This window comes from Panthera leo, chromosome C1 (genome assembly GCF_018350215.1).
Source record: "Panthera leo isolate Ple1 chromosome C1, P.leo_Ple1_pat1.1, whole genome shotgun sequence".
NCBI classification, from domain to species: Eukaryota; Metazoa; Chordata; class Mammalia; order Carnivora; family Felidae; genus Panthera; species Panthera leo.
The window spans coordinates 187,736,696-187,763,288 of NC_056686.1; the positions used below are offsets into that span (position 1 = coordinate 187,736,696).

General features: G+C 34.2%; 1 protein-coding gene and 1 pseudogene across 24 annotated transcripts in view; one reads left to right on the plus strand and one right to left on the minus strand.

Annotated features, from left to right (window-relative positions):
* CARF (calcium responsive transcription factor) overlaps positions 1–26,593 on the plus strand; it is a 100,825-nt gene that overhangs the window by 32,152 nt on the left and 42,080 nt on the right. For 18 of the 24 annotated variants that reach the window (XM_042949780.1, XM_042949787.1, XM_042949801.1 and 15 more), the window contains 8 exons: positions 3,131–3,251; positions 7,444–7,587; positions 10,570–10,803; positions 12,981–13,143; positions 14,125–14,188; positions 18,950–19,080; positions 19,457–19,829; positions 22,578–22,673. In XM_042949780.1, coding sequence (XP_042805714.1) covers positions 3,131–3,251; positions 7,444–7,587; positions 10,570–10,803; positions 12,981–13,143; positions 14,125–14,188; positions 18,950–19,080; positions 19,457–19,829; positions 22,578–22,673 — 1,326 coding nt within the window. Of the gene's footprint in view, positions 1–3,130; positions 3,252–7,443; positions 7,588–10,569; positions 10,804–12,980; positions 13,144–14,124; positions 14,189–18,949; positions 19,081–19,456; positions 19,830–22,577; positions 22,756–24,847; positions 25,589–26,593 lie in introns of those variants that run through there. The other 6 variants (XM_042949796.1, XM_042949798.1, XM_042949795.1 and 3 more) reach the window with 6 other exon arrangements.
* On the minus strand, positions 6,059–7,102 carry LOC122227914 (annotated as a pseudogene).

Consider the following 26,593-nt stretch of genomic DNA (forward strand, 5'->3'; position numbering starts at 1 on the left):
CTAGCAAGTATTCTGTAGACACTATCACATAATCAAACACAGTAATACTTTATGGATAGTCACACTGGGAAGGATAAACAAAAGAACATAAATAGCCTTGTAAAATTCAGGTCAGGTTTTGTAGTCAAATGAGTTCCAAAAAATTTGTTTTCTGAACTTTTTCTATTTCAGAATTGTACATGAGGGAATGACGACCTGTACCAATTTTTACTTGTTTCAACAATGTATGAAAATTTCCCTTTCCTTCATTCACTTTATGACTTAGCATTGTGGACTTTAAAAATCTTTATATATTCTGGAAATTTTCTCATATATATACACACATATATATAGATATATATATGTATAGATAGATATATATAACATATATAACAATATATGAAATCCCATGATTCCATGTAGTCATCATCTAGCTTCAACAACACTTAGCATACAGTCAATCTTGTCTCATTTATATCCCCCTTCTTCATTCCTACCTCCAAGATGATTTTCCAGCAAATTCCAGATACCCCATTGTTTTATGTGTAATTACTAAAGTATATATTATATGCTAAAGTATATATCTCTAAAAGATAAGGACTCTTTATACACATGCATATGTTAAGTGAAGTTACATTATTAACACTTTAAAAGAATTAACTAATTTCTTAGTGTCATAGAATGTCCAAAGTTCACATTTCTTTACTTATCTAAGAATTCTTTTCCCGTAGGTTTGTTCAAATTCACTTCCAGAGTTCACAGATCACATTTGTGTTAATTTATCTCTTAAATTTTTCATCTAAAAATTTATTTTCTCTTTTCCCCCAGGTAGTTTGTCCTGTAGAGTTTGCCATATTCTGAGTTTTGCTGATCCCATCTCTGTGATGTAGTTTAGCATGTTTTTTTTTTTTTAAATCTCCTCTATTTCCAGTGAACTATTAGATCTAGAGGCTTGATTAAATGAGGATTTAATCTCCATTAAAGTATTGTACAAAAATGCTTCATAGGTGTGCTGTGTACTTCTTATTGCTACCTATGTGCAACACCTTTTTGTGATGTTAAGATTGATCAGTGGGTTCAGTTATTTTAGAGTATTGTTAAAATTTTTTTTTGCCAATCCAAAGAGTGTGAGATGGTATTTTACTATTGCTTTAATTTGCATTTCCATATTTAGTAATAAAGTTGAACATCTTTTTATTTGTTCATTTAATATCTTATTTTTTTCTTTTTGAATTACCTATTTATAGTCTGTCCATTATTCTGTTTGGTTCTTTATTTTTATTTTTTAAAAATTTTTTAGTATTATTGACAGAGAGAGAGAGAGAGAGAGAGACAGAGCATGAGTGGGGGAGGGCAGAGAGAGAGGGAGACACAGAATCTGAAACAGGCTCTAGGCTCTGAGCTGTCAGCACAGAGCCCGACGTGGGGCTCAAACTCACTGACAGCAAGATCATGACCTGAGCCGAAGTCGGACGCTCAACCGACTGAGCCACCCAGGCACCCCTGGTTCTTTAGTTTTAAAGCTTATTTGTAGTTCTTTATATTCTGCATATTCTTTGTTATATGTGTTGTAAAATACTGTTTTTTAAACTTTTTTACCTTTATGGTGTCTTTTAAATTAAAAAATTTTAATTTTTAATTCATGTCAGCTTTATCAACAGTTTTATTTATGACTGGTGTTTTTTATTTTAAATTTGAAAAGTTTTCTGTGCTCTGCTATACTCTACATGGAACTGGATATTTGACTTAAAGTCATAAACTTTATAGTTTTCACATCCACTTATTTTTATTCTTTTGCTATGTAACAAATTACCCAAAACCTGATGGCTGAAAACAACAAACATTTATCTCATTGTTCCTCTGGGTCAGGAATCCAAGAGCTGCTTAGCAAGGTAGTTCTGCCTCAGGTTCTGTCACAAGACTGCTTGCTATTAAGGTGTTGGTTGGAGCTGCAGTCGTCTCACCACTTGGCTGGGGCAGAATGTGCTTTCAAGCTCGCTCATGTGGCTTATTCCTTGCCACATGGGTGTCTCCACAGAGCTGCCTCACCACAGACAGCTGATTTTGCCCAGAGAGAGCAATCCAAGCAAGAGCAAGAGAGTACCCAGGATGGAAGTCACAGTCTTTTTATAACCTAGTATCAAAAATAGCATCTTGTCACTTCTGCCATGTTCATTAGAAGTAAGTTAATAAGTCTAGCCCATGCTCAAGGGGAGGGAATTACACAAGGACATGAGTACTAGGAAAATAGGGATCATTGGGGGCCATATTATAGGCTGGTTATTACATTATTGTAGTCCCCCCTTATCCGCAGTTTCACTTTCCAAGGTTTCAGTTGCCTGTTCTCAACCTCAGTCTGGAAGCAGATGATCCTCCTGACGTTTTGTCAGAAGGTCAGTAGTAGCCTAATGCTACATCACAATGCCTACGTCATTCACCTCACTGCATCTCATCACATAGGCATTTTATCATCTCACATCATCACAAGAAGAAGAAGGGTGAGTACAGTACAATAAATTATTTTGAGAGAGAAACCCCATTCATATAACTTTTATGACAGTATATTGTTATAATTGTTCTATTTTATTATTGTAATCTCTTACTGTGCCTTAGGTTATTAATTAAACTTTATCATAGGCATATATGTATAGGAAAAAGCATAGTTTATATAGGGTTTAGTACTGTCCATCATTTCAGGCATTCACTGTGGGTCTTGGAACATATCCCCCGCAGATAAGGGGGGACTACTGTATTCTAATAGTACAAATAGAAATAAGGAAATAAATAGTTATAAAATGAAATAAAACTTTAAATGACAATATTTACTAACAAATGTACCTTTTACTAATTTCTACTTATAAGGTGGCAAATTTTATTATTAAAAATTATATGTATGTAAATATCAGTTAACATTCAGTAAATGTGGTATTATCAAATTTCTTTACCATAATGTACATTTGGTAAATATTACAATAAACTCTTAAATTTGTATGTTTATACATCTTAGTAAGACTTACTGATGTTTTCTTTCCTTAAAGTTGCATAATCGAAAGTGTAAATTTTGATATTGCCACCACTAAGTTATTTTTATTCTAGTGTCCAGAACAGATGGATACTTCAATTAATATCAATAGTTGGTTTTGGCCTACAGGGAGTAGAGCTGTGGTAATGGAGTGTCAGTATGGGCCAAGGAGAAAAGGTTTCCAGTTAAAAAAAATCAGTGAACAGGAAAGCAGGTCTTGTCAGCTCTACAAAGCCACTTGTCCAGCCCGGTAAGCTTTATTTTTTTTTATTTCCTTTTTTTAAATATTTAATTTTTAATAGCTAATAGACACATTTCTATTAAGTTTAAACAGTGCCAAAAAGTACACAGTGAAACCTAAGTTTCCTTTTATCTTTAACCCTATGTCTCTTTTTAAGGCAACAACTCTTAACAGTTTCTTGTGTAACCCTCCAAAGATATTCTGTGTATATGCATACATATATATGCTCCTTTACACTCAAAAATGTTGAAATCTTAGTAAAACTTATAATATTTTCTTTCCTTAAAGTTAGGTAGTTGTGTACATTCTTTCCTGCTGTGAATTCACATTGCTTTATTTCCATTCTGAATACCTATTATGGTTATTTACTGCACAACTATTTTGCCTCATACTAGTGTGGATGCAATGACATATACTACTCTATGCTTTGTTTTTGTTATTTCATTCCCAGTGTGTCTCAAAGCTGCCTCCATATTTGTACATAAAAACGAACTGATTCCTTCCTTTTATTTATTTATTTTAATTTTTTTTTAATGTTTATTTATTTATTTAATTTTTTTTTAACGTTTATTTATTTTTGAGACAGAGAGAGAAAGAGCATGAACAGGGGAGGGGCAGAGAGAGAGGGAGACACAGAATCAGAAGCAGGCTCCAGGCTCTGAGCCATCAGCCCAGAGCCCGACGCGGGGCTCGAACTCACGGACCGCGAGATCGTGACCTGAGTTGAAGTCGGACGCTCAACTGACTGAGCCACCCAGGCACCCCATTGTTTATTTATTTTTGAGACACAGAGAGACAGAGCATGAACGGGGGAGGGTCAGAGAGAGAGGGAGACACAGAATCGGAAGCAGGCTCCAGGCTCTGAGCTGTCAGCACAGAGCCCGACGTGGGGCTTGAACTCATGGACCGTGAGATCATGACCTAAGCCGAAGTCGGACACTTAACCGACGAGCCACCCAGGCACCCCATTATTTATTTATTTTAAAAATTGAAATACAACTGACAGATACCATTATGTTAGTTTCATGATTCTTTCAGTAGCCATACAATATTACATTTATGGATGAATTGTCATTTACAAAATTAGTCCTCTGATGATGGACATGTAAGCTCTGAAAAGTATTCTTTATTATTGTATATAAAACTGCAGTATAACATTATGCCTGTTTGTATACTTGTGCAAGAATACCAGTAGAATAAATTTCTTGAAATGAAATTGCTAGAGCAAAGGTTATATTCTTTTAAATGTTGACAGGTATTGTAAAGAAAGTTGTTCTTTAGAGAAATTTTACGAATTACATTCATACCAGCAATGTACAAAATCAACACAGTACGTTTTAAATAGAATAGGACTACAGACTGGCCATTGCTCTGGGTGAGAGTGAAAAATTTGAAGCAATAAAAGGTTTTTATTATGTTCTTTTCTAATATTTCTTTTTCAGACATTGAAATTTTTAAATTATCAAATAAATAAAATTTAAAAAGATAACATATAAAGGCAGGGTTTAGTTGATCTTTGGAACATTTTATTTCATTATCACATGTCATACACAAACCTCTGCATTCTCAAGAAATTTTTAAAGCCAGTTCAGAAGACTTTTCATATTTAATCTGATAATGTTAACTTTAGGCAATATTTAAACCTGACTGTGAAACAAAACTTTCAACTGCTTTTAAATATAAGCAATATAAAATCTCAGGTATAACTTAAGGGAAAATCTCTGTGTATAAAGAAATAATTTTATTCTCTGTCATTCTACAAGTACTTTTTCGGTATCTACTCCATGCTCACCAATACATTGGGAAGGAAGGAGACTGAAAGAGTCTTAAGATTTCGCTTACTCTTGGGAAACTTAAAATATTGTTGGGGTACCTCAGGAAACAGAAAACTGTGGGAGGGGCACACGGGTGGCTCAGGTGGTTAAGTGTCCGACTTCGGCTCAGGTCACTATTTCATGAGTTGGAGCCCCACATCGGGCTCTATGCTAACAGCTCAGAGCCTAGAGCCAGCTTCATATTGTGTCTCCCTCTCTCTCTGCCCCTCCCCCACTCACACTCTGTCCCTCTCTCTCAAAATTAAATAAACATTAAAACAAAACAAAAAAACTATTGGAGAACATAATAGTATAGTATATAGTACCAAATGTGTCAATTAGCTAACTCATCAGAGAAGAAATATATCCATGCAAACTCATTAGCAGGAAAAGTACAAATTAACCTGGATGCTGAAGTTTAGATTGAATTTGGGTAGGTAGGTAGAGAATTAGAGAGAAGATAATTGTTTGTAGACCAGGAGCATTCTATAAATAAAGATATGGTGTGATTGTATTTTTGGTATCAGAGAAGGAACATTGAAATGATAAACTTCACAGAAAAAGCAATTTTATGTTTGAAGTACTTGAAAGATTAGGTGAATAAGGTAGAGTCATATGGAATGCCTTGAATGCTGCCAAGACATATGTACTTGATTAAAGAGCAGATAAATTCTTCAACAGAGAACTACAAATGTGAGCAATTATTGTAGCATTGATATATCAAGTGGGTTTAAGGAACAAGGCCCAGAGGCCCAGAAGGAAGCTATTAAAATAATCCAGGCATGAGTTTTTGTTTTATTTTTATGCTTAAGATCTATTTATTATTTATTTTTACAAGTAGCAAAGTCCCTCCATTTTTTCTAGCTTAATATACATGGATATAAAAAGCTACTGATTTTACCCTGCCTCCCACCCTGACAGAATGGGGTAAGAGGAGGTTGTGAGCTCAGAGCAGCCTCTTGATGCCAAGGTAGTTCCTTTTTACCTCAGACTTGAACTCTGGTGCTCTAATCAGTTATCCTTTTGCTGATTTCTTTTCAGTTTAAGAAAATCTGTGAGTTTGTGAGCATTCTCCCCAGTATTCGGGTCTACAAAGTCCTTGGGAAGTTGGTTACTCAGATAGGGACTGGGTTGAACTGTTACTTCACTATTTGTGCAGCTGAAAGCTGGAGAATCCTGCTCCAGGGCATCTCTTTCACTAAAATCACCTTTTAAGTTTCTCCCAGATATCAGCTCTTCCCAAGTAAACAGCAGTGAATCAGTTAACTTCACCAAATGGATTAAAATCAATCAGCTACACCTTCCCACTGCTGTTTCTAGATACATCCAACGCGAAGTCTTCATTTAAGAATTTATACTGTGTTTCTTGGAAAACTCTTGTATGCACCTGCAAATCTTTTCCTTTTGTTTAGAAATATGATCATAGTATTGTGTATAGTCCCTTTGAAAAATACCAGTAAGCTTGTTTTCCTTAACAAAACATCAGAACTCAGCCCCAGAAATTAATTCACACCATTGTTGAAGAACAAGTTCATATTCTGTACGAGGATCTGGAGAATCATCAGTGCAATGAATAAATGGTTGAGTGAAGTCAAGAATGATGAAATCAGAACTCTTGAACAATGGAAAGTTGTCACTGAATGTTTTACATTTCAGAGAACTGTTCATTGCTATCCAGTTTGCATCCCTTGGAGCACTCCAGTTAAGCCTAGGAAATACACTGCCTCCACCCCCACCCCCACCCCCACCCCCACCCCCACCCCAACCCTTAACCCTGGGGAATCCATAGCTTCATGGACTTTAGTGGTAAACTTGGGAAATCCTGGTGCCATAAGCATAGCCATGTTCTCATCATCCGACCACTACATTTCTTCTGCCTCATCATCACTGGCTGAGAATGTGTTGGCGGATCTTCTCTTCCTGAAACCACCAGAGTTCCATCATGGAGTAAATAATCCTTCACATTCTGAGGAAGTGGAAGAAGACACACTTGATGGTAAGGCTTCAGAACAGTGGATACCACATGGAGAAATGCCCCGTATTCATCCTCCAGCTGCTGCTGCCGCCACCACCCCCACCTCTCCCAGCACCCTCCTGGAACTCCCAGGCAGGAGTTTTTTATGGCTTTCAGAAGAATTGAGAAGAGGGAAATCCAGAAACAAAATTACTATCCATAAATATTCAGATACTTTTACTGACATCATGAGTATTGTTCATTTGCTAAGTATTATGCACTGAAATATGGCTTATTTTTCAACATAATCTTCTGAATGCTTTCTAATTTAATTTAATTTTTTAAAAGTTTAATACTTAAACCTTTGCTTGATAAGTTAGATTTTCTTAAGATTATAATATAATGAAACAAATTCTTCTTTTTTTATAAAAAGGATTTACATTAAAAAGGTACAGAAGTTTCCTGAATATGGAGTTCCTACAGACCCAAAAATTGACAAGAAAATAATCCGAATGGAGCAGGAAAAAGCCTTTAACATGCTAAAGAAGAATTTGGTAGATGCTGGTGGTGTTCTTAGGTATGACATTTATATCATTTTTTTAATTTTTACAAATTAGCTCCATTTACAAGATTTTTTTGCTGTAAGAGAAACTATAATTATGTTTTCTAATTATTTCATTAAGAAAAGGTTTTTATAAGGGACATTTCTCACTAGTGATTTCCTAGGTATTAAAGCAGTTTGTTGCTGTATAAGCCATTGAGTTTATCAACCAAATGTTTGGATAATGCTGACCAAAGAATTGCATATACCATATGGAAGTTTTCCCCCAAAATGACAAATACAGGTTTAATAACACATATCATTATGTATTTCACACTTTGTTTCTGACACTTCATTGGAACCGAACTTGCAGTCACCTGTATGTATTTTTTTTTACCCATCTTTGATTATCTATGACAGCCAGAAATTAATTCTAAGCCCTACATATAATTCCATTTTGTACTTATTGGGCTTCAGGTTTTATATAAGAAGAAATATTAGCCTTCCTTCTTTCCTTCATATTCAGTCTAGGTGAAGAATTTACAGTAATGCAATGGGATTAAATATACGGAATATAGTTTTTGTGTGAACTTTAGAAAAACTTTCAGATGTATAGAAAATGAGTAGTCAATAATTAGATCATCCAGGTTAGAGAACATTGCATACAATTTTTAAGTAGGCTCCATTTCATGCAATATCAATCATTGCAAGCACTTTGTACAAAAGTATCAATTAAAACAGTATCCTACCAGATCATTTCATTTTCCTAGCATCTGTTTTTTGGGCCCTGCACTGCTGTATGGAAGATCTGTATTCATCTTCTAGTTAATTCTCTTGCTCATTGGGGCAATTGGAGATGGGGTGCTGTTAGAGGCAGTTTATTGAGTTCCTGTCAGAGAAGATTCTCCCACATAACTCAATAGGCACTGAATTATAGCCACTCTTTGTTTAGACAGATTATAGGTGGAACACAGAAGTTATAATTTGGGGACAAAATTGGAAAATGGGAAAATACACAATTTAAAAGATGATGACTTTAGGGGTGCCTGGCTGCTCTGTCAGTTGAGTGTCTGACTTTGGCTCAGTTTATGATCTCACAGTTTGTGGGTTTGAGTCCACATGGGGCTCTCTGCTGTCAGCAAAGAACTCACTTTGGATCCTCTGTCCCCCTCTGTCTTTGCCCCTCCCTCACTTGTTCTCTTTTTCTCAAAATAAATACACACACTTTAAATGCACAAATAAATAAAAGATGATGACTTTAAAAGTCTTGTTATTTTGAGGTAAAATTTACTTAACATGAAAATTTTTTTATCATGTTTCAGAGCTGGCTTTTTTTTTTTAATTTATTTTTTAAATTTACATCCAAGTTAGTTAGCATATAGTGCAACAATGATTTCAGGAGTAGATTCCTTAATGTCCCTTACCCATTTAGCCCATCCCCACTCCTACAACCGCTCCAGTAACCCTCTGTTCTCCATATTTAAGAGTCTCTTACATTTTGTCCCCCTCCCTGTTTTTATATTATTTTTGCTTCCCTTCCCTTAGTTCATGTTTTGTATCTTAAAGTCCTCATATGAGTGAAGTCATATATTTGTCTTTCTCTAATTTCGCTTAGCATAATGCCCTCCAGTTCCATCCAGTAGTTGCAAATGGCAAGATTTCATTCTTTTTGATTGCTGAGTAATACTCCATTGTATATATATATACCACATCTTCTTTATCCATCCATGGACATTTGGTCTCTTTCCATACTTTGGCTACTGATAGCGCTGCTATAAACATTGGGGTGCATGTGTCCCTTCGAAACAGCATACTGGTATCCCTTGGATAAATACCTAGTAGTGAAATTGCTGGGTTATAGGGTAGTTCTATTTTTAATTTTTTGAGGAAACTCCATACTGTTTTCTAGACTGGCCGCACCAGTTTGCATTCCCACCAGCAGTGCAAAACAGATCCTCTTCTTCCACATCCTCACCAACATCTGTTGTTGCCTGAGCGGTTAATGTTAGCCATTGTGGTTTTGAGTTGTATTTCCCTGATGATGAGTGATGTTGAGCATTTTTTCATGTGTTGGTTGGCTATCTGATGTCTTCTTTGGAGAAGTGTCTATCCATGTCTTTTGCCCATTTCTTGACTGGATTGTTTTTTGGGTGTTGAATTTGATAGGTTTTTTATAGATTTTGGATACTAACCCTTTATCTGATATGTCGTTTGCAAATATCTTCTCCCATTCCGTCAGTTGCCTTTTAGTTTTGTTGTTTCCTTTGCTGTGCAGAAGCTTTTTATCTTGATGAGGTCCCAGCAGTTCATTTTTGCTTTTGTTTCCCTTGCCTTCGGAGACATGTCAAGTAAGATGTTGCTGTAGCTGAGGTCAAAGAAGTTGCTGCCTCTTTTCTCCTTTAACGTTTTGATGATTTCCTGTCTAACATTTAGGTCTTTCATCCATTTTGAATTTATTTTTGTGTATGGTGTATGAAAGTTGTCCAGTTTCATTCTTCTACATGTCGCTGTCCAGTTTTTCCAGCACCACTTGCTAAAGAGACTATCTTTATTCCATTGGATATTCTTTCCTGCTTTGTCAAAGATTAGTTGGCCATACGTTTGTGGGTCCATTTCTGGGTTCTCTATTCTGTTCCATTGATCTGAGTGTCTGTTTTTGTGCCAGTACCATACTGTCTTGATGATTACAGCTTTGTAATACGGCTTGAATTCTGGAACATGAAATTTAAAATACGATTTTCATATATATTTAACTCCTATACCCCTCCTTAACTTTAGGGCCAGAGTAAAAGTCTATAAAGGTTCATAAAGATTTTTATTTAATTGAGTATAGAACCAACTTAGAACAAGCAGAGGACATTTTAAGATTTATTTATTAGTTTTAAATTGCTAATTATATTCATTTAATATATAATCTTTTCTTAAAAGGTTATTCTTTTTCTTGATGAGGTTTAACATAAGTAACTATGATTCGTGCCTTTGTTTAATAGCATAATTTTAAATATTTCCACTTCTCAGATGGTATGTACAGTTACCTACAAAGCAAGCTCATCAGTATCACGAGTTAGAAACTTCCTGCCTTGCTTTGTCACCTTCCCCTTTTCCTGTGCCTTCTCTTGAAGAAGAGGAAACTGCAATTAGGGATGAAAATTGCGCATTACCCTCACGTCTACATCCTCAAGTAGCACATAAGATTCAAGAATTAGTGTCACAAGGAATAGAACAAGTGTATGCAGTAAGGAAACAGCTAAGGTATGGTAAAAACAAATTGTTCTTTTACATTTTTCATTTTTGTTTGTTAGTTTAAATAATACACTTACCAGGGTGCCTGGGTGGCTCAGTTCGTTAAGTGTCCAACTCTTGATTTCAGCTCAGGTCATGATCTCACAGTCGTGGGATTGAGCCCTGCATTGGTCTCTGCATTGAGTGTGGAGCCTGCTTAGGATTCTCTCTCCCTCTCTCTCTCTCTCTGTCCCTCTCCCACATGCATGCATGCATGCTTTCTCTCTCAAAATAAATAAACATTAAAAAAGTAAAAAAATAATAACGCTTTTATTATCATAGACATTTTCCAGGATGTATGCTATCAGAGTAGATAAAGATTATAATTTATTAATTTATTAAAATAATCTTATTATGAACTGATCATTTTGTAGCAGATCTTTGGCAAGCCATGAGTAATGATTCAAATTACTCATTTAAAATATTCCATAATCAGATTTAACAAATTGGACTATTTCTGAATGATATATAAATTGAATTATGTAATAAATACCTTTAAAAAGAACCTTTGTAGAACCAAAGATTCTAAAACCTAGGCCAAGATACTTATTTAAGCTATTTGAAATGCAATTAAATTGTATTACAACAAAAGAACATGGATAGTTCTTTTTTTTTTTTTACTAGAAAGCTTTTTATTAACGGAAGTTATAAAGCAATATTCATTTAAGTACATAGATCTTTGTATGATGAAATTATATGTAGCACTCTGGTCCAATGTTATTGATACTCAAGATACAATAATTATTATGTGGCGCTTACTATGTATGTAACAGATATTGTATGCACTTTATATGCACGATCTCATTTATTCCTGCAACTCTATAAAGTTGATATATTTACCTCCATTCTTCACATGAGAAAATGGACACTATGAGTGGTTAAATAATTGGCTTAAGAGGTAGAGGCAGAACTGAAATCTAGATCTAATTCTACAGCCTGTACTCTTTACCATGATTTCTGATATTTATTCCTGGCCTTATTCCTACTAGTTATAGTGTAGTTATAACTAGTTACAGTAGTCTGATCTGAACAACACAGTGAGTATTTCCTAGGATTATTTCTTAATTAATATATGATTTTTCCTATTTAACAACTTTATTAGACATTTATATTCATTTTCATTGGGGCATTGTTAGAATAGACCCCAAATTTGGTAAAACCATACATTATTTACTAAACTTGAATCTTAAGAACAGAGGTATAATACAGCTCTGCAGTATGGTCTATAGAATGTAATGCACGAAGCATATAAATACTGCACTTTATCATTTCTTTTTTTTTCCATTTTATTTATTTTTTTAATTTACATCCAAGTTAGTTAGCATATAGTGCAATAATGATTTCAGGAGTAAATTTCTTAATGCCCCTTACCCATTTAGCCCATCCCCCCCTCCCACAACCCCTCCAGTAACCCTCTGTTTGTTCTCCATATTTAAGAGTCTCTTATGTTTTGTCCCCCTCTCTGTTTTTATATTATTTTTGCTTCCTTTCCTTTGTGTTCATCTGTTTTGTATCTTAATGGACTTTATCATTTCTTTTATGTATTTGTATACATTTATATGTCAGTGATGTCTTCTATTTCTATACTGTCTTTTATCTACTTATAAAATTGGAGCAGATCACATTTTATATAGTAAGTGATGCCTTTTGGCAACAGTGTAAGGTGATGTAGGCCCAAGCTTTCTTACTTACTGGCTAGATGTATAGCTTTGGCAAATTATTTAATGTCAGCAGCCCTCAGTTCCCTCATCTGTAAAGTGAGAATGATAATTGCACTTTCTTCACAGGATTATAGTAAGCATTAATGGAGATCCTTGATGTCAAATGTTTAGTACACTGCTTGACATCATTAACATTCAAAACATATTATGACTAAACTGAAAATAGTGATTCTTTTAAAAATTCATAAAAATGTCAAAAAGCTCACTCTAAGATACGTAGGTGTTTAATGAAAATACTACATTTTTTTAATCCATATGATTTCTTTGATTTAATGTATGAAAAAATTTAAACTGGAAAAATAATAAATTCTAAAGCTATAAACCATGCTTTACAGAAGTTTATGCTAAAAAAGAACTTTTTCTCATTTTATCTGAAGTATATTGCTAGATTATTTATGTTTTTATTTTGTTTTATGCTCTCCACAGAAAATTTGTGGAAAGAGAACTATTTAAACCTGATGAGGTGCCTGAAAGACATAACTTATCCTTTTTTCCAACTGTAAATGATATTAAAAATCACATCCATGAGGTACAGAAAGCCTTGAGAAATGGAGATAATGTGTATAACTCAGATATTATTCCAGCAACGGTATGATTACAACTGTAATTCTTTGTTTTATTATAGAATCTTTCTCTATTTCTTTGGCCTTATAGTGGTGGTTGTTAATAGGCCATATAAATGATTGTGATGAAAGAAAAAAAAGTCTCTTAAAATGTAAACACTGTGAACCCTCAGATGATGATTTGACTGAAATTTGTATATTACTGTCACAAGAAGAAATATCAGTGAATAGCCATCTCTGACTATAATAACAATAGTAATCTTCATTTAAAAATCAACATTATTTTATCTCTGTATAAAGTGTATCTTATTCATCTAACAGATATTTATTGAGTATATACTGTGTATATCTCCCTCTCTTTTTAAATAGGTTGACAACTTTCAGTACAATAGTTCAGACTTGAATACACAGCATTTTTGTATCTACAAAGGGATGATATTGGTTTTGTATGCCATCTACGGATATCAGTTTTACATCAACTGTGATGCTTTAATTACCCCTGAATATTGGTCATTTCTATGAAAATTTTGCTTACTCTGAAGGGAATAATATAATTACTCAAAAACTAATTATAGTACAGACAGTAATTATGGCATTAAAATCCTAGTAGCAATACCTTTTGCTCTCCATGTTTTTACTATCCAAATTATGTCTTCTTAACTGAATAGATTCAGATTTTAAGCTAGTCCTACTATTCTTTTCCATCCAAAACTCTCTTGATTATTCACTGTCCAAAGTTCAGGAAGTAAAATGGATTTGTTTAGTGATGATCTTTGCCATCTCTGCTTGCTATCCAAATTTTTGCTATCTGAACTTGGGAAGCTTATGTATTTGGATGGTGAAGTATACTTGTGCTTTAAGAATATAAACAAGTGAAGAGAATAATCACTGAATAAAACACAATTGTACTGTCATTGAATAAAATATGACAGTTGTATTGATGTTTTAAAATATTTTGCAATATAAATTCTTTATTGTTTTTACTGAAATAAATGTTTCCATTTCAGCTTCAGTGGACTACAGATAATGGGCATATTCTCAGAGAGACTGTGACAGTTACATTTGCAGAAGGTATGTTATCCTGAATATCTTTAAAATATAAAATCAGTGTCAAAACTGGAAGATACTTATTTTTTTCAATTTTTAAAAAATATGTATTTTGAGAGAGAGAGAGAGGGAGGGACAGAGGGAGGGAGCAGGAGAGCAGGAGAGCATGAGAGGGGGAGGGGCAGACAGAAGGAAAGAAAGTATCCGAAGCAGGCTCTGCACTGTCAGCACAGAGCCAGACATGGGGCTTGAACCCACAAACTATGAGATCATGACCTAAGACAAAATCAAGAGTCAGACATTTAACTGACTAAGCCACCCAGGTGCCCCAAAACTGGAAGACATTTAAGGTATTATCTCATCTAATCAAATTTTATGGATGAGGAAACCATGGCCAAAAGAGACAAGAGCAACTATGTTAGGTTTTGTCAAAATAATTCCAGCTGCTTAAACTTCTTCATGTGTATTATTCAGCCATAAAAAAGGATGAGCTGTTGCCTTCTGTGACAACATGGATGGACCTAGAGGGTATTATGCTAAGTAAAATAAATCAGACTGAGAAGGACAAATACCATATGATTTCCCTCATATGTGGGATCTAAAAACAAAACAACTGAATAAACAAAAAGCAGAATCAGACTTCAAATATGGAGAACAAACTGATAGTTGCCAGAAGGAAGGGATGGTAAGGTAATGGGCAAAATGGGTGAGGAGGAGTGGGAGATACAGGCTAATAGTTATGGAATAAATAAGTCATGGGAATAAAAGGCACAGCATAGGGAATATAGTCAATAATGTTGTAATAGTGTTGTATGATAGCTACACTTGTGAGCATAACATAACATATAAAGAAGTTGAATCACTGTGTTATACACCTGGAACTAATGTAACATCGTGTGTCAACTATACCAAAACAAATTGAAAATAAAAAATAAAGGATGCCTGGCTGGCTTAGTTGGAAGAGCATGTGACTCTTGATCACGGGGTTGTGAGTTTGAGCCCCACATTGGGTGTAGAGATTAAAAAATATGTATATAAATAAACTTTAAAAAATAAAAAATTTTATTCTTTATGATTAAAATTTTGAGGCTGACTACTAGTACAGTTTACTCTAAAGTTAGGCTAATTCCAGTAGTAATAACCCTAAGGTACCTTGATCAGGAAGCTATTGTCCATTTTGTATGGTTTGTTTTTTCTCATATGTGTACTCTTATACTCTCTTACTCATCCAGATTTATTTCACCTTTTTTTTCCCCTTTCTTCTGAAAACATGTTTTCTCCACTTCTATATGGCAAACTTCTCTCACCAATGAAATCAATCTCTTTGGCTTTAAGTGTTCTCTTAACTTCACCCCCTGTATAAAGTTAGACATTCACTCTTTGTACTTACCTCTGCATTTAACATGGTATCCTTTTGTTTATAGGTCTGTATCTTTCGTTATGATTTGAACTTCTCAGGGGCAAAGATTGTATTTTATTCAAGTTAACATACCTAGTTCCTAGCATAATGCCTGCTACAAAGTTAATATCTACATAAATGCTTTAGAATAAATTAATGAATAGCTATATACAGTACAATTTTTTCTTTATTCTTTGATTGATTAACCTTTAAGAGAGCCTGTGCATAGAGAATAACGTTCAAATTCCTTAACATTATTCATTTGTTCTGCACATATTTTACTCACTGTGATAAATGTTGGACATAAAAAAGAACAAGTTTCTTGCTCCATTGAATTTCAAGTTTAGCAAGAGAAAAAGACACTATAAACAAATATATTCTAACTACCGTTATAAATAGTGCCATGAGAGAGTTGTGCAAAATTTTGTGGGAATAGTGATAAAGACATATAACTTAATCTGGAGAGTAGGGAAGTGACACTTGAGAAAGTGGCTTTTAAACTAAGGACTGGGGGCGCCTGGGTGGCTCAGTCGGTTAAGCGTCCGACTTCAGCTCGGGTCACTATCTCGCGGTCCGTGAGTTCGAGCCCTGCGTCGGGCTCTGGGCTGATGGCTCAGAGCCTGGAGCCTGCTTCCGATTCTGTGTCTCCCTCTCTCTCTGCCCCTCTCCCGTTCATGCCCTGTCTCTCTCTGTCTCAAAAATAAATAAAACGTTAAAAAAAAAAAATTTAAGGACTGAAGAATGGTTAGGAATCTGCCAATCAAAGAAATAGCTTTCAAAGCTTAGCAACAGAGAGCTTGGTCATGTTCAAGGAACTTAAAAAGCTGGTATGGTTCTAAGAGTAGAAAATGCTTGGGGATAAAAATGGGTATGCAAAATGGGCTTAGGAGGCCCTTTCAAGCTGTCCAAATGAAAAGTGATAGTGGTTTGGTGCACAGTTGGTGGCATTTATACTATAATTGGACAGATTTTAAGAGTTTTTTAAAAAGTAGAATTCAAAGGTTTGATTGTTGATTGAATAGGTGTGAGAGGTAAAAGAATGGGAATGATCTGGGATGACTCGTGAGTTTCTTCCAAGAGCAACTGACTGATAGTAACATTTACTGAGTTAGGCAACACTGGCATAAGAATAGGATTTGGTGGTGGCAGGGGAAGAGAAAAGAAGCTCATAAGATCAGGTTTGAAAACCTTGGGTATCAGAGCCATTTCAATGGAGTGGATTAGGAAGAAGCCATCTTGGGATGGTTGAAAAGTGAATGGGTGATGAATGAAGAAGTAGAGACAGTGTGCTGTGAAGGGAATATGGAGTTGAGGGAAGGGATTTTCAGATAAATATCTGAAGAGATGGATGAAGATGAAGGTACTTGATAGCTTTGGTGATGGGAAGCTGAGGAAATTTCTATCTGATAGTTTCTTTTCTCTTTAAGTAAAAGTTCTAAGAATGAAAAATCTCAGGAAGTGTGGCCAAGATTGGACATTTGAAATCCTTTATAACATAGAGTGAGAAGAACACTGTAAGGTTGTCAGTATAGCTGAAGGTCCTGTTGAAGTTGATGATCATGAATTGGTATTAGTAGTAGTAGCAAGTTTCTTTTTCAGTGGCATTCAACTTCGCACATATAGGCACTGGAAGCCATTTTCATTCAATGTTAGGATTTTATCAGGGGTTATAACAAAGTACAGAGAGGCAAAGGAGTTTAGGATATTTGCAAGGAGTGACTGAAATTATAAACTTAAGACTCTACTAAGCTAAATGGAGAGAGAATTTTATTAAGGAAGAGGTTGATCTGAAGAAAACTGAGAAATCAATGGACTGGAGGGTCACATGAGGTTGAACAACAATTGTAGTGAAGTACTTGAGCAAAATCTTTGGAAAAATAAGAGGCTGTGATCAAAGAATGGGATATTTGAATTAGAGATTTTTAGATGTAGAATAGATGAGGTTATGACAGTAGTAGTAGCAACAGAGTGAAGTAGAATGACAATTAGAAATGAAGAAGCCAAAAAGTGAAATAAATCAGAGAAAGAAAAATACCATGTGATTTCATTTGTATGTGGAATCTGAAACCAAAACAAATAAGCAAATGAAAAGCAGAAACAGACACTTATATACAGAGAACAAACTGATGGTTGCCAGGGGGTCGGGTGGTACAGGGATGGGCATAGTGGGTGAAGGGGATACAGGCTTCCAGTTCTGGAATAAACAAGTCATGCGGATAAAATGGAATATAGTCATTGGTACTGTAATGGCATTGTATGGTGCCAGATGGTAGCTACACTTGGGGTGAGCATAGCACAACATATAAACTTATTCAGTCACTATATTTTACACCTGAAACTAATGTAACAATGTGTGTCAACTATACTTCAGTTTAAAAAAGAGGGAATGAAGAATCCAAGAAATGTGAGAGTGTTGTTTAATCCTCTTAGCAGTCCTTTGAAGAAGATTTTTATTTTGCAAATGAAGAAACTGAAGTTAGAAACCGAGTTAAGTAGCATGTTGAAAGTTACAGAGAAAAGCTAGTGCTTAAATCCATCCTTGTCTGACATTAGGGCCATTTTTTAAAATTACTTAGTGTGAAAACAGTAAACAGTTGCTGATAATTGGTTTTTGATTGACTGAGATGAATTTATTTGGGTTTAGTACATAAAAATTACATGAGAGGAACTACATTCCCTAAGGACAGTTACTTTAGCCATTGAAGTATTAAGAAAACAGAGATTTGTACTCCTCATTTATTCCAAAATGAGTTATTGAAAGAAATTTAGTACTGTTATTATTGAGGACCCACTTTATGTCAGGCATTATCCAGGCACTAGGGCTACCGAAGATGAATTAAGTTTGGTCTTTGTAATTGAGACTCAATAGGTTTCACACATCTAGAGAAGTTTAGGTGTAGTTCAGCATCATAGCACGGAAAATGGTCTAGATTAGAGTTACAGAATCTTTCAAGGAAAGAAAAATACTGTTTCCTATGTTTCTGGAAATAGTGGACAAAATAATTTTTTTTTTTTAGTGGAAAAAATAACTTTTTTAAAAATATTTATTTATTTTTGAGAGAGAGAGCATGAGTGGAGGAGGGGCAGAGAGAGAGGGAGACACAGAATCCAAAGCAGGCTCCAGGCTCTCAGCTGTCAGCACAGAGCCTGACGCAGGGCTGGAACTCACGGACCGTGAGATCATGACCTGAGCCGAAGTCGGATGCCTAACCGACTGAGCCACCCAGGTGCCCCATAGTGGAAAAAATAACTTCTTAAAGTCATTTCCAAACCTTTGACTTTATTTCCTATTCCAATTGTGATAGTAAGTGTTGTAATAAAATGTAGCATGCTAGAAGCTATAAATGTTATTTTATTTTGACGGCTTATTTTTTTATATAACTTAGGAAATTCACCAGGAGAATCAATTAGCACCAAAGTGGAAACAAATCAGACAAGGGGTTCTTTGTCTCCAGAGCCAGCCCACTTGCTCTCTTCACTTTCCTCATTTCAGCCAAAAGTATTCACTCAACTGCAGGTAGGTAGCCAGTGAAATAAACAAATTTGAAGCCTTTCCCTTTCTTCCTCAATCTCTCCTCTTCTAGGTATTTTATAGAATTGTTATAGAATCGTAATAATGATCAAAGATGTTTTTATTATTAATTTCCTGACTTTTTTGTATCTTGATATAAGATAATTTAAACAATACATTTTGAAAAAGTTGGAGTTGACCATGCATGCAATAAAATTTAGTTGTACTACTATTCCTTTGATTCTTGTTTCTGTCCTCAATATTTGTTAGTAGCTGTACCATTATATTTTATTCTAATTGTGTGTGAAAAGAATAATATATCCTATGAAAAAATTATACTTAGTAAATTTAAACATTGATGTAACTCTTTTCGGTTTAAAAGGGTTTGCAGTTGCAACCAAGATTCACTTCTCCTGATGGATCACCGACTCTGATATCAGTAAATAACCACCCTTCCTCCAGTCCTTCAAGACTTCTGGACTCATTAGAAAGTACTGTAATGAATAATAATTCTCTACTGCTTGGTCAAAGTCATAGCCTTCAAACAGATACATGCCTGACCCCAAACAATAGCATTATTACCTCTACCATGGGTAACCTTCCAGGACCAGATCAAAATCTAGCTGCAATGGACCAGCTGGTGCAAGTTGGAGATGTTGAGGATACAGAGAATATGGAAGGAAGTGTTCATCGGATTCTGTTGGGAAACGTGCAGACCATCCCAATACAAATTATAGATAACCACCCAGCTATTAGTAAGTTAAAAGCAACTTGTGATTTTATTTTTTTTAACCTTCATGGACTATCAGTGCTATTGTTTTTAATTTAAATTTGAGTTAGTTAACAGTGTAGTATTGGTTTCAGAAGTAGAATCCAATAATTCATCACTTCCATATAACACCCAGTGCTCATCCCAGTAAGTACCCTCCTTAATGCCCATCATGCATTTAGCCTATACCCCCCACCTACCTCCCCTCCAGCAACACTCAGTTTGTTCTCTGTATTTAAGAGTCTCTTATGGTTTCCCTCCCTCTTTGTTTTTATCTTATTTTTTCTTCCCTTCCCCTGTGTTCATATGTTGTTTTTTAAATTCCACAAATGAGTGAAATCATATGATACTTGTCTTTCTCTGACTTATTTCACTTAGCATAATACACTAGAGTTTCATCCACATTGTTGCAAATGGCAAGATTTCATTCTTTATGATTGCCGAGTAATATTCCATTGTATCGTTACTATTACACTACAGAAAAAACTGTCATTTCTACTCAGGGGTTTATAATACATAAGTTGATAAAGTAAAACTACCAGAAAAAGGGAAAAATGTCAAGAGCATAATAATTTTTAAACTTTAAAAATTTTTTTTGTCTCTAGCAAAGTTATTCATTCTCTGATCACCTCAGTTTACATGGAAAATCTGTGGTGATATGAAATCAGAGGGTCATTTTAGAATGTATGAAAAAAATGAGAAACTTTAAAAGGAAAAGATTTAGTGTAAAGGTTATTATGGAAAATTTGTTAAAAGGAAAAATGGGATGGGGCGGGCAGCTATAAAATTTTTAAAATTTTGAGTTCTAGACTTAAATACAGAGTTCTGTAGAAATTGAAACGAAACTAGTTAAGTCTTAAGGACTTAACTTAATCCAAGACTTTGTTACATTCACTTTGTAACAAACCCAGTCAACCTAGTAATAAATTCTGACTCCTACTTGACCTGTGTCACTTCCATTCACACAGATTGTTCTGGATTGGGCACTTTTGTGGGAAAAGATTTGCATTTTACTTTGAAGAACATAAATTTTCATAGAAATTATCCTTAGAACATACAAAGTATTTACTTTCCATTCTTAGTCATCATTCTTTTGGGTAAGGAAAAGTATAAAATAGTTCCTTCCAGAAAAGAATCATTATATTTTAAATTTATTGGAAACATTACTTTTAAGAAAATTTATCCAGAGGGCTGTGACAATAGATGAGAAGGAAAAGGAATATATGGAGACTAATCCTCACAACCGCATGAAATAGTTGATGATGTCCCCATGCTACAGATGGGGAGACCAAGGCTCAGGAAGATTAAGTAATTGCCTAAAGTGATAGAGCAGGGATTTAAACCCAGATCTAACTGCCTCAAAAGTTTCTTTACATTCTAACATGCTTCCTCCCTCTGTGTTGTACCAAGATATTTCTGAGAGCTCTAATTCAGATTGCTTTAAAGGAGACCCTCTTTGGATCTGAACCTGCATGATTTATCAAGTTAGATCATGATCTGAGGGACTCCCTCACCTGCATATGAATTCTCAGGGTCACTCAAATCCATCTTCTATTGGTTTTCTCTATGGTGTGGGCTAAACTCTCCCAATACACTCACATGTGACAAGCATTAGGTGTGTTCAGCACACTTTCCAGAGCAAATTTTGGTCCCCTTAATCTCGGTTCCCTGTAGCAATGGAAAAACTGGTATCCCTGAAAAAGAAAAAGATTTCATCTTAGATATCCCACCTGCCTGTTCAAGATAATAGTGTTTCTGGTATGCTACATTCTGATTAATTTGGTCATAAGTACTTTATTTAAAATCAGAATGATAAGTGCATTATGCAGTGTTTCAAGTAAGCAAACACATAGCTTATGTAGGTAAGTCAGAGCTATCCATTAAGATGTGGCATATTTTTTTCTAACGTACTAATGTAGTGGAGTTTCTTTAAGGAGGGAAAATTTTCCTTGATATATGATCACATATGGAAACCATATGGGGGTAGTAACATATTGGTAAATTTGTAATATATATGCCTGCTCTTTGCAGAACATCATTTTCAAATAATGGGAGGCTTCCTGACTTTTATTCACACATATTTTTATTAAAGGCAATTAAGTTTATTTTTAAAAAAGTATTTAAGTTATTTATTTATTCTGAGAGGTAGAGAAAGCATGAATAGGAGGGGGCCAGAGAGAAAGGGATAGAGAGGATCCCAAGCACACTCCACACTGCCAGTGTGGAGCTTGATGTGGGGCTTCAATTCACGAACCGAGAGATTGTGACCTGAGCAAAAGTTCAATGCTCAACTGACTAAGCCACCCAGGCGCCCAGAGGCAATTAAGTTTAAATATGAGATACTCCTCATAATTTTATCAAATTATGGACTGCTGCTTTTTTGTCAAAGTATCTTTAGAAGAAAATAACTATGATTTTCTTAGTCTCTTCTTTTTTTCACTACCAGAAGCATTAAAGAATTTTTTTTTTTACTTCTCAACATTTAATTTTCTATTCTTTTTCTTTTAGTTTTTTTATTGAAGTTTAGTTGACACACACTGTTACATTAATTTAAGGTGTACATATACTGAAAGAATTATGAATGACTATTAAGATATCAGAAGTACTGAGTTCTCAAATACACTGCTTTTCAGAAAACTACTATTTTTTGCTTTGCCTCTAAATTCATATAAAGATTTCAGTGTTATAAGTTACATTAACCTTTAGGGTTTTTCTTTTATGTTTGGTTTTAAAGTTGGAGAAAATCCAGAAGGTACCGTTTCTGTGAACCAAGTTAAGCAAGAACCCAAAGAACCAGCATTGTCTATGGAAGCAAAAAAAAATTTGGACTGTAAGAAATTATCTACTACATAAATTATTGAAGCTTTTCAGGATTTACAACTTGGGTGACTTATAATGTCATAAAAAAGAAGGTGAATATTATCAAAGCGCAGCATTGTGATAAGTGAACTGAAGACCGGTTCAATGAGCAACTTTGATTTAAAACCGATATGTTTGTTGCCAAGTCCATATTTTTGGAACCTATTTTATTCCTCTTATTTTGTATAATTCTTATGCTTTTTGATTATCTGATAAGGCCAGTATTTCCAAAGATCATCTGAAATTATCCATGACAATATAGTCTGAACACAAATAGTTATCTAACTAATCCCTTGGAAATATCTGATTTGGGTTCTGGAAAGACAAACAAGAACAACAACAAAAATAGTGTGTGAGTTTGTGTGTGTGTGAGTGTGTGTATGTGTGTTGACTTTTTTTTAAAGTTATAAAAGAAATTATTTCCTCTTTAAAGTTGTGAAGAAATTCATTAAATTAGCACAGGGGAGAGAATATTTGTAGTCTGTCTCATTAGGAAAGATAAAACCATAGTAGATTTTACATCATAACATAAAGCTCAGTATTCACATCTGTGGAAACTGTAATTGCATTTTGGCTTCTTCCATTATAATTTTTATACTTATAACTACAAACCAATAGCATACTAATAGTTATCTAGTAGAAATTTAAAATGTCTTGGTAAGTACTTAGAGTTTTAATTTGAATTAATCAGCTAAGCAACAGAAATAAATGCATATTGCATGGATTTATATAGTATTTTAGGTAAAACACTACATGTGGATAGAAAACTATAGAAATTGAGAGAATTCAGAAAGAATAATAAACTTCCCTGGTGTTGACAGATAATTTGAGGAACTTGTTGATATCCACAAAAGATTTTTTTTTTCCTACTTTGTATTGAAGATTCAGCTCTGGTTAGAAAATAATTTGAGTTGTATTTATTTTTCTATGCCAGAGCTCTTACTGAATTAGTGGTATTTTCAAGGTAAGTATTTGTAGTTTAAAATTTAGTTCATATTTAAAACAACTGATGTGTTATATTTGCTTGCTGAGTAAGTATATTTACTTGAAATACTGAATAAGTACTAATCACTGTATTCATTATAAGCTTCTGTTTTCTGGAAGGTTGGTGAACTAGAAATGTCAATTATTAGCTGTCAAGAAATCAATTTAAAGGTTTTTTTCACCCCAGGGACCGTTTGTGGGTATATTTAGGACTTTATGTAAAAGTAATAAGGATTTCAAATGGATATTAATATTTATATTCAAAGTATATGGAATGTAATATGAAATTTAACCTTACTCTTTTACATGACTGAATCCTTTTTGGCTTTTCTAAAGTCCAGTCTCCCATTCTTAATTCACTTTAATTGTTGCAAGTATACAACATGTACCTAAGTAAAGCATTGTTAAATTAGACGTGAGTGGAACTCTTAAAAATCCATGCTCTTTAGATTTATACCCTATTTAATATAAAATTTATTATTTATACCCCTATTTAATACAAAGTGGATATTTAGTTACATATATGATTTTTAATTAGAATAGCTTTTCTTTTTCCTAAGAACTGAAAATATTTGATGTCAGCATTTCAGAGGCAGTCTGCCAAATCTGATTATGTTACTCTAAGTTAAACATAGCTCTTAGTAACCTCAAACCCAGCTTTCTCGTAGTCTGTGTGTACGTAAAGGGTATAAGTCTGAATTTATAGTTTTATTGCATTTGTAGGTAATATTCTTTTAATTTATTATTTCTAATTTTTATGGAAACTTTTTTCAGGATTTTACATAATATTCACTTTTCATTAATGGCAATAGCTTATTATTAAATATTTTACCAATTGAACTATATTCCTTTGGAGACATTCTTTTCTTTTTTGATGTTGAGTTGCTAAGGAGAAATGCTTGTTAAGATACAAACTCCAGTCAGTTACCTGTGAGGATAAGAGACGTTAGAGAGTTCAGACTTTGACATTTGAACAAGAACAAAATATAGTTTTAAAATATTTCTCTCACTTCATTCTATGTGAATGTCTCTTTCTGGTACTGTTTTTTTCACTAGGAGGAGGAAAGTTACAGTGCATCCTTCCCACAAACAAAAAACAAAATTAAAAAAGAGCATGAAGGAAGGTTTAAATCCCTAATTGTATACTCTTTTGGTTTTTAGGTAGAAACTGGAACTATCAATATTTTCATGTAAGTATTTCAATGAGTAGCTCTTTAAAAATGGTTTCTAAATTTTTAAAAATTCATTTCCCCTCTAAGTGCATGTTCAGTCACAGTATATCAGTATTGTATTTTAAGGGTGCTTAGCATCGCTTTTATAAAAGTGTGTTTACATATTTTAAATATTTGATTAATTTTTAAATGCACAGGGTGTTAAATACAAGTGCATAAAATTTTCAGTATCTATATTTGGCATTCTCCTAACAGCTCTACAGCAAAGTTTGATATATGCTCTTTTGTGTCATGTATTACAAGGTGTAATATCTGTAGTAGTAAGTTGGACATTCAAAATAAGCAGTTAGAAATTTATAATTACAGTTGAGCTTTTTTCATCATTGTAGTTTTCATGTTCCAAAGCCTCCCAGTGAATTTTATATATGCTACAGTGAATTATAGATAAACACCACCATGGTGGGCTTTTCCCTCAATAATAATTTTCTCCACAAGCAGTTAACATGCTTAAAAGAAAAAGTTTTTACATGAAGTACCTTGTCTTATCCAAGGTAAATGTTTTCTAAAAGTCACAAAAATGGTAGAAAATGGGATCTGGTCCTGCATTAGAGTTTCTAATTTTGAGGCCCACCAGCTTGTGTTTCATCTTTACATCCTGTCAAAATACTTAATCATGTGAGTATGAGAAAGATGTCATTTAATTTGTACCAGGTTTTTTAAAAAGTTTTAAAATGTGTGTGTGTGTATATATATATATATATATATATATTGTAACAATGTATAGTGTCTTTGTTATAATGTAATTTTTTCATTAAAAGAATCCTGTGTTTTTTTTTCTTAAATTTGTTAGTTTTCTTTTTAATACTTTTTCTGGGGATAGTGGTAGTTTTGTTCATCTTTAAGATGCTGAATAAACACCTTAAATACCTGAGAACTTTGGCTAGAGATTTATGTTCAATTTGGAACCTGAAAGTTTTTCAGCATAACTACCAGTAACTCCTGTTATCATTACATTAGGTATATATACACATTTAGTACTCTCAGCTCAGCCAACCATCAACATTTTAAAACAATCCCTGTAATATTAGTAATTCTTTTTTTCTCACATCTTGACACTGGACATCTTTAAGTACAGCTTTATATTTTTGGTGTAATGACAGAAGTATGTGATTTTAAAAGGAGAGATCATTAATGTTTTTCCTCTTTGCTTCTTTTGCTTTATTCCTCCCTGCCTATTTTATGGGACCATAGAAAATCTGACTCTCTCCAGAAGGGGCACTCTATTAACTATTCCCCATCAGCTAATTTAGGCTTTAGACATTTTGATTGGTGTATACTTTGATATCTAAGTATCAGTAATTCTACTTAATTAACTTAGTTGTAATGGCAAAGCCTTAGTGTAATTTTGCCAAATACATGTTAGCTATGAATACAATCATTAAATACAAATATTCATTGCTCATTGAATTCTTAAAACTTCAGGAATAAATCAGAATTAAAGAAAAATTCGCTAAGGGATTCTAAATTTTAAAAAAATGTTAACGTTTATTCATTTTTGAGAGAGACAATGTGAGCAGGGGAGGGGCAGAGAAAGAGGGAGACACAGAATCTGAAGCAGGCTCCAGGCTCTGAGCTGTCAGCACAGTGCCTGATGCAGGGCTTGAACTCACGAACCGTGAGATTATGACTTCAGCAGAAGTTGGATGCTTAACCAACTGAGCCACCCACGTGCCCC